General features: G+C 35.8%; 1 protein-coding gene across 7 annotated transcripts in view; it reads right to left on the bottom strand.

Moving 5' to 3' along the window:
* The window catches only part of JAK2 (Janus kinase 2), a 164498-nt gene that overhangs the window by 34052 nt on the left and 116851 nt on the right, over nucleotides 1-13595 (bottom strand). For all 7 annotated transcript variants that reach the window (XM_086684883.1, XM_086684884.1, XM_086684881.1 and 4 more), the window contains 6 exons: nucleotides 9500-9821; nucleotides 8652-8771; nucleotides 6008-6165; nucleotides 4159-4270; nucleotides 1043-1229; nucleotides 272-399 (listed from right to left, as the gene is read on the bottom strand). In XM_086684883.1, the coding sequence (XP_086541009.1) occupies nucleotides 272-399; nucleotides 1043-1229; nucleotides 4159-4270; nucleotides 6008-6165; nucleotides 8652-8771; nucleotides 9500-9821 (1027 nt within the window). The remainder of the gene's footprint in view (nucleotides 1-271; nucleotides 400-1042; nucleotides 1230-4158; nucleotides 4271-6007; nucleotides 6166-8651; nucleotides 8772-9499; nucleotides 9822-13595) is intronic.

Here is a 13595-nt window from a genome sequence, read left to right on the forward strand (position 1 = left end):
CTCTCTCAAAAAATGAATGGGCATGAAAGAATGGGAGGGGAGTGGACACTTAAATAACTGATGCCCAGATGCCCCTTGCTCATTTCTAACTCAAGTTTGGTATCACACTTTCACAAGAAATAAAAATACTTAAACTGAGATAAAATTTTGATAATATAGGTTATAATAGGATAGTTCCAAATGTCACATGAATATAATGTGGGATAGGAAATCAAGAAAACAGTTGTTTTACAAGGACAAAAAGGACAACAATTAGTATCTAATGACTTACAAATATCAAATCTTCATTTCTGATTTTGTGAAACACCATTTGGTTCACATTATTATGCCTCTGTAATGTTGGTGATGTTGGTACATCAGAAACGCCATTGGTTCTAAAGACTAGAAGATTTGATTTATCTGTTTAAAAAAAAAATGAAAAAAAAATATATAACCAAACACACTGAGGATATAAACTGCTCCAAAGGAGTAAAATAAAATGTGTTCTATACATAAGAAACACTTACAACTTGTTCATTTCTCCAACAAAGAGAAATTTATTTTAGGAATTTATTCATTGGGCTTTGATGCATTTTAACCAGTTATTTCAAACATTCAAAACTGTAATGATTTCCTTAATTAACATAATTTTTCAGGAATTTTAATAACAATTTTTAATAAACCTCTTATTCCAAGGGATTTATAATCTTACTATCGTTATTTTAAAACTATAGAAATTAAAATTCTAAAAGAGTATGAAAGTTTTTACTTAGAACAACATATGAGATTTGGCAGAGGAGTCTTTCAGTAAGTGATTTTATACCAAGTGATTGTCATTTCTTAAATGTCATTTCAGCATTATGGAACTTCAACTGACATATAGACTTAAATCAAACTGAATAATCCTATGTGAGGATCCTTATACAAGAGAACAAGACAAAATTAATTTGTGTTTGGAGCTGCTTCTCTCATATTTCTTTTGTAATCGATACACTGAAGATGCCTTTTACCATATACACAATCCATGACCAGTATTTTAATACTAACTAGAAAATTATTTTACCTTTCAACTTTGGGGGGCAGCATTTAGTAAACTGGAAAATTATACTGTCTGAGCGAACAGTTTCCATCTGGTAGCAATTCAAAAGATCTTTAAGATTACTGAAGTTCTTCTTGGTCCCACTGAGGTTGTATTCTCCATTCTCATTTTTTGTAATCAAACAATGCTTATATTCGATGACATTATCTCGCTAAATAAGTTTAATTATAAAGACAGAGGGAAAAATCACAATGGTCGCCACAGTAATTATTGTGACAAAAATGTTATCACAGAAACAACCAACAGAACATTTAGACATATGAAGTGTGAATCCTAACACAGTGCTGGTATAGGGTGAGAGACGTGCCTGGTTCCTCAAAAAGGTATCTGATGATAATACAAACCTTACATAATGGCTCAACAGTTGATTTTCTTAAAAAGCAAGTAAGAAAGCAATGATAATTATAATACCATCCTTAAAAACTTCCCATCATTTACAAGACAAAATCTAAAAGTAACTTATAAATAAGGACTTCCAAGAGCAGGCTTCAGCCTCTACCTCCAACCTCACCTTCTACCGGAGCCAACATATAACCTGTTCTAGCTGTATTAAGCGACTTTAAAAATTTCAAGCAAATGCCATGCTGTTCTCTACGTATGAATATACATCCTCTCCTTCTGAGCAATGGACTTTTAGACACTTCTTTTTTATTTAATTTTTATTCTTGAGACAATGCGAGAGACAGAGTGCAAGCCACGGACGGGCAGACAGAGGGAGACACAGAATCTGAAGCGGGCTCCGGGCTCTGACCTGTCAGCCCAGAGCAGGACGCGAGGCTCGAACTCATGAACCGTGAGATCATGACCTGAGCTGAAGTCAGACGCTTAGCTGACTGAGCCACTCAGGCGCCCCTAGACATTTCTTAACACTAGGGTCAAGTATCATCTTTTCTGTGAGGTACTCCCTAACAACCCTGACCCCATTTCATATGCAAAGATGATTACCCATTCACTGTACCACTACTGTATTTGCATAATTAACTCTCCTGGAGATTTTAATATTTTTAGTTTTTCAGTGTTTGTTTTATGTGCTATACTATGAACTTCTTTATTCACCTATTTTTGGAGCTACTTATTAGCATATTCAACCTCCTTAAAACCACTTATGAAATGAAACTGACAAAATACCCCAAATCTTTCCTACTCCAAAAGCTCTTCCTTAATTGCAACCCTTTTTGTTATTGTCTATGTTTGTCTATACTGACTAATTACAATGCTCAGTTTAGTACTTCTTTGGTATATCTTCCTATTTTTGTTTTCCCAAAAGATACATTTCTTAAAGCAGGGTTATGCCATACACTCTCTAGTATACAGCCCTCATATTAGGTTGAGCAAATAAAGTAAACATAAAAAAAATACATTTTGAATTGATGGTTAAATATGTTGGACTGCTATGTATTACAGTAAAAAGATACAATGAAATTAGGATAGATTATTAGTAATATTAAATGCTAAACTTATCAAGTAACCCACCTTATATACTTATGGACAATTAATCTACTCTATATGCTAAATATAAAGTGACTGAGTTTTATAAAAATTAAAATAACTGAATAACCAAAAAACATTACTTTGTATACTTCTGTAAGTAAGAAAATTTTGGAAGCTGCTATAAAGTTTCTCAAGATTTATACTATGAGGGGCGCCTGAGTGGCTCAGTCGGTTAAGCATCCGACTTGCACTCAGGTCATGATCTCACAGCTTGAGACTCTGAGCCCCGCATTGGGCTCTAGGCTATGGCTCAAAGCCTGGAGCCTGCTTCAGATTCTGTGTCTCTCTCTCTCTCTGTTCACTCCCCACCCCACCACGCTCACACTCTGTCTCTTAAAAATGAATAAACATTAAAAAAAATTTTTTTTTTAAAGGGAGGGTTAATGGGGGAGTGGGAGGGAGGGGAAAGTGGGTGATGGGCATGAGGAAGGCACCTGTTGGGATGAGCACTGCGTGTTGTATGAAAACCAATTTGACAATAAATTTCATATTAAAAAAAAAATTTTTAATTAAAAAACAAAAAAAAAAGGGAAAAAGAAAAAAAAGATTTATACCATGAAACTGCCTTAGAAGTAAGAGTATCTTTTTAGATATTTGGGGTAGTAAACAATGTTAGATGAGATTCAAAATTACCTGTATTAACAGTGTGGTTTCATTGTAGTTTTATCCTTAAAACATATACATGGTAGATCATTATTCTTAATACTGGAAAACCACTAGTTAAACAAATTATGTTTATTTGTTATTGACCTATTTCATTCTAATTCTATAACCAATTAGCATAAAAGGAAAATTTGCTTCTAATTCATTTGGTTCTGTGTTTTGGTAAAGATCTCCATTTTTGCAAAAAGAGACTTGAAGAGACTTGGTCAAATTCGACACGCTAGTAACATCCAAATGTCAAAAACTAAAATAAATTTCAGGGGCAACTGGGTGGCTCAGGTCATGATTCGTGGTTCGCGGGTTTGAGCCCCCCGTCAAGCTCTGTGCTCACAGCTCAGAGCCTGGAGCCTGCTTTGGATTCTGTGTCTCCCTCTCTCTCTGCCCCTCTCTCACTTGTGCTCTCTCTCAAAAATAAATAAACGTTTAAAAAAATGAAATAAATACCAAATGAAAAGGCATTATAAATAATTTTATATAAATCCTAGGAATTATATCTTATTTTTTTTAAGTTTATTCATTTACTTTGAGAGAGTGAGAGCATGAGTTGGGGGAGATCAGAGAGAGAGAGAGAATCCCAAGCAGTCTCCTCACTGCCAGCACAGAGCCTGACGCAGGGCCCATCTCACCAACCGTGAGATCATGACCTGAGGCCAAAATCAAGAAATGGACGCTTAACCGACTGAGCCACCCAGGCGCCCCTACATCTTATTTATTGATACAGAATCTCTGAGCTTAACTAAGCATTATTATTCTAGTTATCATATCCAGAGCTGTCATTCTGAGTATTAAAAAAAAGAAAAAATGGTAGATGAACATGAGGGGGAAATTATACAGGCTAAATAAAGATGTTACCTTTGCCAGAGGAGGGGAGTGGGATGGGAAATGAAATTTTAAAAAAAAGTTACCATTTATTGTGAAATACTAACCTCGACAGCAAAAGTCAGAAAATATTTATTAAAGTCCTTAGGACTGCATCGAAGTACATAGAGTCCAGTCTGATTACCTGCTTTCTTCAGTTTACTGATGGCAAAATCCATTCTAAAGGTAAAGAAGCAATTTGAATAATATAGCAAGTCCCATGACACTAAGACCAAAATGTAATCTAAGAGATCAAAAGTCAAATCTAAAAGTCTCAGACTTTTTATAAGTCTCCTCTGTTTTATATGCTTATCAACTACCTTGTAAGGAAAAGTATTACAGTACTTTTTGCGATAAGTTCAAATCAATTTTTAACTGTTTCAAAGCTATTTTGCGATAAGTTCAAATCAATTCAAGGGTTTTAAAAACAAATAAAAGGTATAGTAAGATACAGAAAATCACTAAGAACATTTTGTTCATTTGAATTTTCTGTCTTATAATTAAAAATTTAGTTTTTTTAAAAACCATGTTCACTCCCAGAAAACTTCATTTAACTATGCAAACAACATATCATAAAACACTTATGTCTTTGCTACCATCGCAATTACTAGTATAAAAATTTATATGCCTTATTTTAGTATTTAATACCAAAGTATAATAGAAGACCTATGGCAAGTGACAAAGATTACTGATTTTCAAATTTTACTATATGTTTTATTGAAGCTGGACATCTTGAAAGAAAAGTCAAAAGGTAATCTATATGAAAGCAGGAAAAATCTGTTTCATTCATCACTGTATTTCTCATACACAAACCACTGGCCCATATTAGGCACCCAGCAAATGTTCTATAAATAAATGAAAGAATGCTTGAATGGATGGATGAAGAATGAATGAATGAATGAATGGTAGGAGTTTTTAAATACTAAATACGTAAGTTATAGAATGTTCAAGTAGTGCAACTTTTTCATAACAACCATACTTACTATTAAATAGATTAGAGGTATAGACAGAAACAAGTCTTAAACATCAGTCCGGATACGTTTTTCTCAAATATTTAATTAAGGGTAGGTTAAGGTCAAGACACGTATGCTCACACTTCCAGTCTATTTCTTCCTTACAAGTCTTTCAAGCCTGGTACCAATCCGAAAGTACATACAGGCTGAGCGGTAACTAAAACTTGGGCTAAACAGATGCTGTGCGGGACACTTGGCTTTATCCAGTACTACAGTCAGGGTCTGTCCCTGTGTGGATCCATATGGAGCTAGCAGCCACAGGGCACTGTTTAAGTACAAAGTTATTAAAACTACATTCAGTTTCAAAACCCACTCCCTCAGCTGCACTAGCCACATCGTGAATGCTAACTGGCCACAAGTAGCCAGCGACTACTGTATTGAACAGCACAGAAACAGAGCGCTGTCACTTTCATCCCCGCACAAAGCATTGCACACCACTCACTCATCTTCAAAACAGGGACATCACAACACATCTTGTGAACACAAGTTTTCAGTAAGAGGAGCTGGATTATCAAAAAACAATGATTACTAAATTTTGCACTGTGGTTCCTCTGCAGTATTTCAAAATTAATGAAATATAAATTGGATGATTTTTTTTTAAAAAAAATTAACACTCAAGAGTTACTTAAACACACCTAGGCAGCTAAACACCAGGCTATACAATTTAAGTCTCATAGGCTTCGATACAGAAAGCAAGTGACATCCTAAATAATTCTAATTATTATACAATCCGATTGCAAGTCAACTTTTGTTAAGGAAAAGAAAAAACTACTTCTGTGAAATTAAGGTTAGTATTTTGTTCCTAAACTCCTAAACCTACGCATATCACTTCGTTGTATAAAATTCTTTGTCAGTATCTAATTGACTTTTTAAAAAAATTACTTTTAAAGTCTGTATTACTCACAAAATCGGGCCATGACAGTTGCTTTGTATATTTTCAAGCACCATCGGAGGAGCTACTTCTTTACAGAGGTAATGATGTGCATCCGCGGTTAATCTGTAATAGCCATCAATTAATGACACAAAGGATAAAGCTTCTCTTAATGAGCTTAGTTCAATTTCCTAAGCAGAGAAAAGAAAAGGAAATAATAAGTATCATTTAAAAGGTCAACTGCATGTTACCTATTGAAAATTCTCTCCACTCCATGTCATTAGACGAATTCTCTTAAATTAATTTTCTTATAAATTGCTCAAATGTCTTTTATGCCTCCCAATTACCCAATATGAATTATAAATTCTTATGTATGATATTTTACACTCCTCAAATATGGGCTTATCACATCTTTCTAGTTCATTTTTATCCATAATTTTGCTGTATTTCCCAATACCCCAATTAGACAAATATGCCAGTCATCTCAATTAGAAATCTATCTGGTCTGATATAAAAGTTGGTATTAATTAGAAATAATAAGTATTTTTACATACCAAGTATACACTACTAAGGTTAAAACATTCATGCTGTAAACTCAAATGTATATAGTATAAAATAAAATCATATATAGCTATGCCATGATTGTATCATACATACATAAGTGAGCATATAATCAGCCTAAAATGCAACATCTCTTACAATGGAAAAATCCTTATTTAATAGAAGCAACTTGTCCTAAAATCAGGAATAAGAAATAGGAATAGAAAGCCCAATACTTAATACTGTGTTGTACTGTATTTAGTTAACATAATTAGGCCATAGAAAGAAATGTAAGACTAGAAGTATCTCTATTTGGAGATTATATGATTGTGTACTTGGGAAACCCAGAAGAAGACAACTATTAAACTACTACATCACAAAGATAATTCACTGGGAGATAGGATATACAAGTCAACAGCTTTCACACATATAAAAAGTAGTCAGATTGTGTAATGAGAAAATAGGCCCATTTATAATAGCAACCCAAACATAAAATAGTACCTAAGATTAAACTTAACCAAAAAATGTACAAAATCAATTAAAAGCAGAAAAGAAAATTAGTCAAAGGTTATAAAAAGACAATCTGCAGAAGAAGACATACAAACAGCTGGTTTACAAACACCTAAGACCTTGCTCAATCTCAGGTTCTAATTAAGCAAATTAAATATAGCACAGGACAGAGATTTTTATCCATCAGTTTGGTAAAATATTTAAAACCTGATAACATTCAAGGAATCTCCAATGAACATGAGGGTACCGATCTCTCTTCAGGGTAGTGACTTTGTTTCCTTTGGATACACACCCTGAAGTGGAACTCCTAGAACAGGATGCTAAATTTTGTGTGAAGTGTATTTCACCACACTTTTAAAGATAAAAAGAAAGACGGGGCACCTGGGTGGCTTAGTAGATCAAGTGACTGACAGCTGATTTTGGCTCAGGTCACGATCTCACGGTTTGTGAGTCTGAGACCCACGTCAGGCTCCACACGAGCAGTGCAGAGCCTGCTTGGGAGTCTCTCTCTCCTTCTTCCTCTCTCAAAATAAACTTTAAAGACAAAACAAAACAAAAATTTAAAAAAAGGGTCTCCTGGGTGGCTCAGGCAAGCGTCTGACTTTGGCTCAGGTCACGATCTCACGGTTCATGGGTTCAGGCCCCACGTCGGGCTCCGTGTGGATGGTGCGGACCCTGGAGCCTGCTTCCGATTCTGTGTCTCCCTCTCTCTCTGCCTTCCCCTGCTCACTTTCTCTCTCTCTCTCAAAAATATTAATAAACATTAAAAAAGTAATAACAAAGCCAACAGGTCCAAATACCATCCCATAAAGTACATTATGTTACTACAGGATGTTCATATTAGCATCAACGAACTCTTCTAGAAATACTTATTCTTTTATAAATACCACATTTACACAATGAAGGCATCCCCTGACAGAACCAGGTAAGCAATTTAAGAGCAGAGTATAAGGGAATTTAGTTGCTCCCTTTCAGTTAAAATAAGCAGGCTTTCTAACGACACTTATCATGCTGAGCACTGTGTGATGTACAGGATTATCAAATCATTATGTTGTACATCTGAAGCTAATATAACATTATGTGTCAACTATACTACAGTAAAAAAATTTTTTTAATAAAAAACAAAATAAGTGGGTTTTCTGAAGCTGACCAAATAAAGAGAAAGGATCATCTTTTAGAACCAATCACATGTTACAGCTTAGGTAGGGCTAACCTGGGACTGGTTTACGTTTTGTTATGTGAATCCCAGAAAGCACTGTTTTAGTGAGGCAGCATGACTGGCATTATGCACATCCCTACTGATAAAAGGAATGTCGCCAGGACTGAGCATTACAACAGGGAACTGACACAGCCCACAGCAGGGGAGTGGAGGAACTGCTAACTTACCAATCATAAAAATGAGTGAGAAACACATTAATGCTCAAGACATTCTGGGAAGATTGTGTTGGTAGCGATACAAAAGCTAGCTGTACCCAAAAACTTGCTAAACTGATGTTTACATTTAGAGTTATATTTAAAACTATCATCAGAATTCCTACAAGAAAATAACTCTGGTTTCAGGACTCTAAAACACTTATTTCTGACAACTGTTAAACGTAATCATTATGTAACTATAGAGCAAACTCACCAGATTTTTACCATCTTGCTTATGGATAGTTACAATTCTACTTTCATTTGAGCCTTCTTGGTTTCCTTGTTTAATAGTCACATCAATGATATCAGGAAAGTCACAATATAACTGTAAATCCTATAATTAAGAGCATTTGAAATTAAAAACAGGTAGAACTAAGGGAGCCATTTTAAAATAAGACTATGAAGGACATAACATTCATTCCAAATTCTTTAAAATAAAAAAGTATTGACAGCAACAGATCAGCATTAAATGGGATTCCCTCCCTTGACAGTCTAACCCTAAGACTTACTGTGTTTTGTTTACCAAGAACTATGCTACAGTACCCTTCAATCCAATCAACATGGATAGGAACTATTGTCAGAAAGTTGAAGTTTAACCAAGAAAGAATCTAATAATCTAATAATAATCCAAGAACATAGATATGAACAAACTTAAAACTTGTAGTGTCAGACTTAAACAAATAACAAGTAGACATCATCTTAAAATCAATTAAAATTAAACTTTTCCAATTAAACTTTATGATTGTGCTTATTATCAATAACGGTAAAATTTTAAAAAGAGGCAAAACTACCTTAAAAATCACTTTTAGAATTCAAGCCCTTTTGGAAACTGTAAGAACACCATTACTAATATTTGTCATAAAAAATAAATAAAAAACCATTTAAGAACAATAAGAAAAGAATTATAGACATGACCTTGATGGTTTCACAGTATTAAAACTTCCACTTTTATCAATGAGAGAAGAGAATCGCAAGTTCATGTTTCAAATGAGAAAAATTACTTTGTTTCTATTGCCATTCACTTAAATTAACAAAGAAGGAGAACATATCATTAAGGATTACCTGTTCTGTCAGTGTCTCACTTTCTTTATGTTTCCCTCTTGACCACTGAATTCCACCGTTTCCAGTTATTACAATGGTTGCAAAAATCTCCTCACCTGAAGGACCTCTTCCAGGTTCTTTTACTTCAAATTGCTCTGTGTAGAAGGCAGACTGAAGTGTTTCCAGATTTATAAGATACTTAAGTTTCAAGTTTCTGGCAGTGGCTTTGCAATGGCTGAACTGCTCAATAAATCTGCGAAATCTATACCTTATTCTCTTCCTTGTCAAAATATGATAGTCTTGGATCTTTGCTCGAACACATTTTGGTAAGAATGTCTTGTAGCTATGGATAAAGAACACACAGAGAAAGACAAAACAAACTGGAACACAAATCTAAAATGAAATTGAAAGAGAAATTAGCACCTTTCTCCACGACAGGTAAATGCAGCAGTGCAGGAAGTAGTCAAGTGGAGGAAGGGGACAGGGCTGGCACTGATATAATATAAATCCTGAAGGTTTTGTCTGAGGACGTGAAAACATACAAAAATTCTGAGTTACCACAAATGTTTAGAACAGGATATGTTAATTTTCTTCCCTAATGAAATGAAGACTTAGTCTAGTTAATAATGGAGTCTCTAAAAATTTGTTTTCTCTGATCATCTTACATATCATTTTTTGGGCACTGTGTTGCAAATATTTCCTATGATGCCATACACCAAAATGTATCTGAATTCTGGAAACTGTTACATTTTGTTGGAAGCCACTGTTGTTCCTTATGCAAACATATTTCTTTGGTATACATTATTTTCTAGGTCATTTTCAGTAACTCCTAATAATTCCTTTGCAATCAAAACGATTCCACTTAGAAATGACTCTTTAGTAATTCTGCCTCTATGTAAAACACCCTAAAGAAGAGAGATAACTTCCCTCCTGCTCAAATATCTGACAAATGAAGAAAATTTTATTTCTGAAGGTACAACTACATTAAATTTCCATGCCTTCCCATGTGCTAATCCTTCTTCCCATCACCCGTCTCCTATCTGGTTGGCTCTTACTTGTTCCAAAAGTCCCAGCTCAAGCATCATCCAATCCAGGTAACCTCTCTCAATGACTATATTAGATGGTCCTCCCTTTGTCAGACAGTATTCTGTGCACCATTCCATAGTATCACTTATCACTCTATCCTGTACTTCAGTATTTATAGCTAGTACTTGAGCTGACTCATGCTGAGAGCTTATTATTACAACAGAAGACTACTGAGCTCACTGCTAAAGAGCCATCATTAAAGTTTAAGTTATATAAGGCTATAAATAAATTATATTAAAAATATAGGTAATACTCAAAATGTATCACTTCCGAATTGTTTTACATTTAAAATTTTATTTTACATTTTACTACTAGGCTTTCGAGGTTGTTTACATCTCTCATACATGAGGGGTGAAAAAGACCGGCTATTGTTCGTCTCTTCCCAATTCTACATTCTGGCACGTCAGGTTGATACCCTGAAACTGGCCACAGACAGGATTTATACCACGTATATCAGCAAAGACAACAAACAAATCACATCTTTGGTTTTTTCGAGAACTGGCTGTTACACATGGGCCAGCAAACCCCTGCTTTACCCTTCCCTAAAGTACCTGAAGCCCCCGGAGGAACACTCTGTTCCTTACTTGACTAGCACAGCTGCTGGAGACTCACTGGTGTGGCAGACAGGCCAGGAGAAACTCAGAGTCACCAATTTCAAACATGTTTGCAGCATTGCCATCAGTTTTACAACACTTCTCTGGTTCAACACTTTCTCCGAAGTTCTACAACTATGTGCACCCTCTGAAATTTCCCCAAACCGCCTACCTTTCGTCTGCCTGAACCCTCAGCTGAATTCCTCCTTACTTTCATCAAGCGACTTCATCTCTCTCCTAGAGGTAAGAAAGCTTCTTTAGGCACAGCTCCCTCAGTATCCGGCCAGCAAACCTACAGACGCGTGCACTCATTCCCTCCTGCTTCGCACCTGCTACAATAAATGACGTAAAGTCCCTTCTTTGATTTGTATTTAGCTGGAGCCTCTCTCTTCCTCTCGATACATCCACCCTCTGGGATGTTTTAACCTCTTGATCCTCTTCGACCCACAAAATACCATTGTCGGCCCCGCCTTAAACGTAAAATCTCTTTATCCCACATGTCCCTCCAGCTACAGCCTATCTGGGCTGTTTTTTGGAGTTTATACAGCCATTTCCACTCACTCTTCCATTCACTCCCAGTCTAACTTCTGATCCATCATTTCACAGAATATGCTTTTGCTAAAATCAAGAAAAACTTCCAAGTTGCTGAAATCAAATTCCCACATTCGTCTTATTTGTTATTTTTCAGTAGCATCCTACCGCACTGTTAAGGAGCAGCACCTCTCCTTAAACTCTCTCCCCTTACTTTTCCTGATTTTATTCCTGTCTCGTGGGATACTCCTCAATCTTCTTCACAGGTTCATTCCCCTTTGCCTGGTGACTAAATGTTAAAGTTCCTCAAGACTTTATTATGGGCCCTCTTCTCTTATTTATACTCTCTTTCTCTCTAGATTCTCTATATCCAAATGACTCTGATATGTGTCTGCAGCACTGACCTCTAAACTCCCTATCCGTATCTTCCAAATACAAGTCAATCTACACATTTAATTTAAGTGTCCCCAAAACTGCTTAAACGATGTGTCAAACCAAACTCCTGAGTCCTGCTAATGCCCCTAAAAGATCCTCTTACAGCTTTCCTATCTAAGTAAACAGCACCAGTAAGCATCCTTGGTGACACATTCTCCTTCAATCCCCATTATTCCATTCATCACCACATTCCCCTATTTACCTTCTAAATATTTCTCTTAGTTGCCCACTTTTCTCATTACCAACTCATTACGAACAGCATCGCCTGGAGGAAATACTGTAATAGCCTTACTCTCTGGGCGACCAGCATTTTCATTTACTCTTTCCACTGTCTGATTTGTTTTCTACACTGGAGTCATCGGGATCTTTTAAAAACACAAATTTAATCATTCCACCCTTGCTTAAACCTCTTGCATATTTTCCGAGTGTTAGTAACCTTGTCAACATAGCTCTAAGGTCCTAGGTTCTGGTCTAGCCCCTGCTTCACCTCCTGCTAATAACTCTTTGGGTTCTAGCCACAGTGATTCTCTTTACTCTTCCTATGCTCCCTTCTACTACAAGGCCTTTTCCACGAGTCTCCACACAATCCATCACTCCCCACTCTGCCCATTAAATTCTACTCTTTTTTCAGATTTTAAAAGTCACACTCTGAGGGCGCCTGGGTGGCTCAGTCAGTTGAGTGTCTGCCTTCAGCTGGGGTCATGATCTCACAGCTTGTGAGTTGGAGCCCCATGTCAGGCTCTGTGCTGACAGCTCGGAGTCTGGAGCCTGCTTCGGATTCTGTTTGTAACTCTCTCTCTGCTCCTAACCCACTCACATTCTGTCTCTGTCTCTCTCAAAAATAAATAAACATTAAAAAAAAAAAAGTCACACTCCGTTTCTTTTCATAACAATTAATTATATATAAATAAGCAAATATATAAAATTTAATAAAAGTCTGGATAGCATAGAGGAGAGCCTCAGGAAGTACAGAATAAACACTGAAAAGATTTAAAAATAGAATCAGAATACAAAATGATTCTCACTTTATCTACTTCAGTCAAAAACATTAATTACCAGGAGACTTACTAAATTTGGAATGCGATTTACATAAACATTTCACAAAAATGCAAAATACACAGCCATCAATGACTACTTTTTAATAAGGCTTTTGAAAACATATTTGGATATAAAAAGAGGAGTTTAAAATAACACATACAACAAGGCTTTCTACTTTCACGCCTGGCATAAAGGACCCGGCATACATCCTGTGGGAATACCATAGGAATGTGTGATTCCTGAACATGATGAATCCACTTCAGCATCATACTATCAGAACTAGCTAGATTTGTTAGAAACATTAAAATTTTTTCAAGAGACTTAAAGCTATTAACTCTTGAAGCATAAAAACATTTTTCCCCATGCTTTTCTTATATTGAGTTTTTAGAGAATTCTAAACTTGAGGTTCCTAAAGGCTCTGAAATTGAGCCTTG

This window comes from Puma concolor, chromosome D4, assembly GCF_028749965.1.
Source record: "Puma concolor isolate L17-30 chromosome D4, mPumCon1.1.hap2, whole genome shotgun sequence".
Classification (NCBI taxonomy): Eukaryota; Metazoa; Chordata; class Mammalia; order Carnivora; family Felidae; genus Puma; species Puma concolor.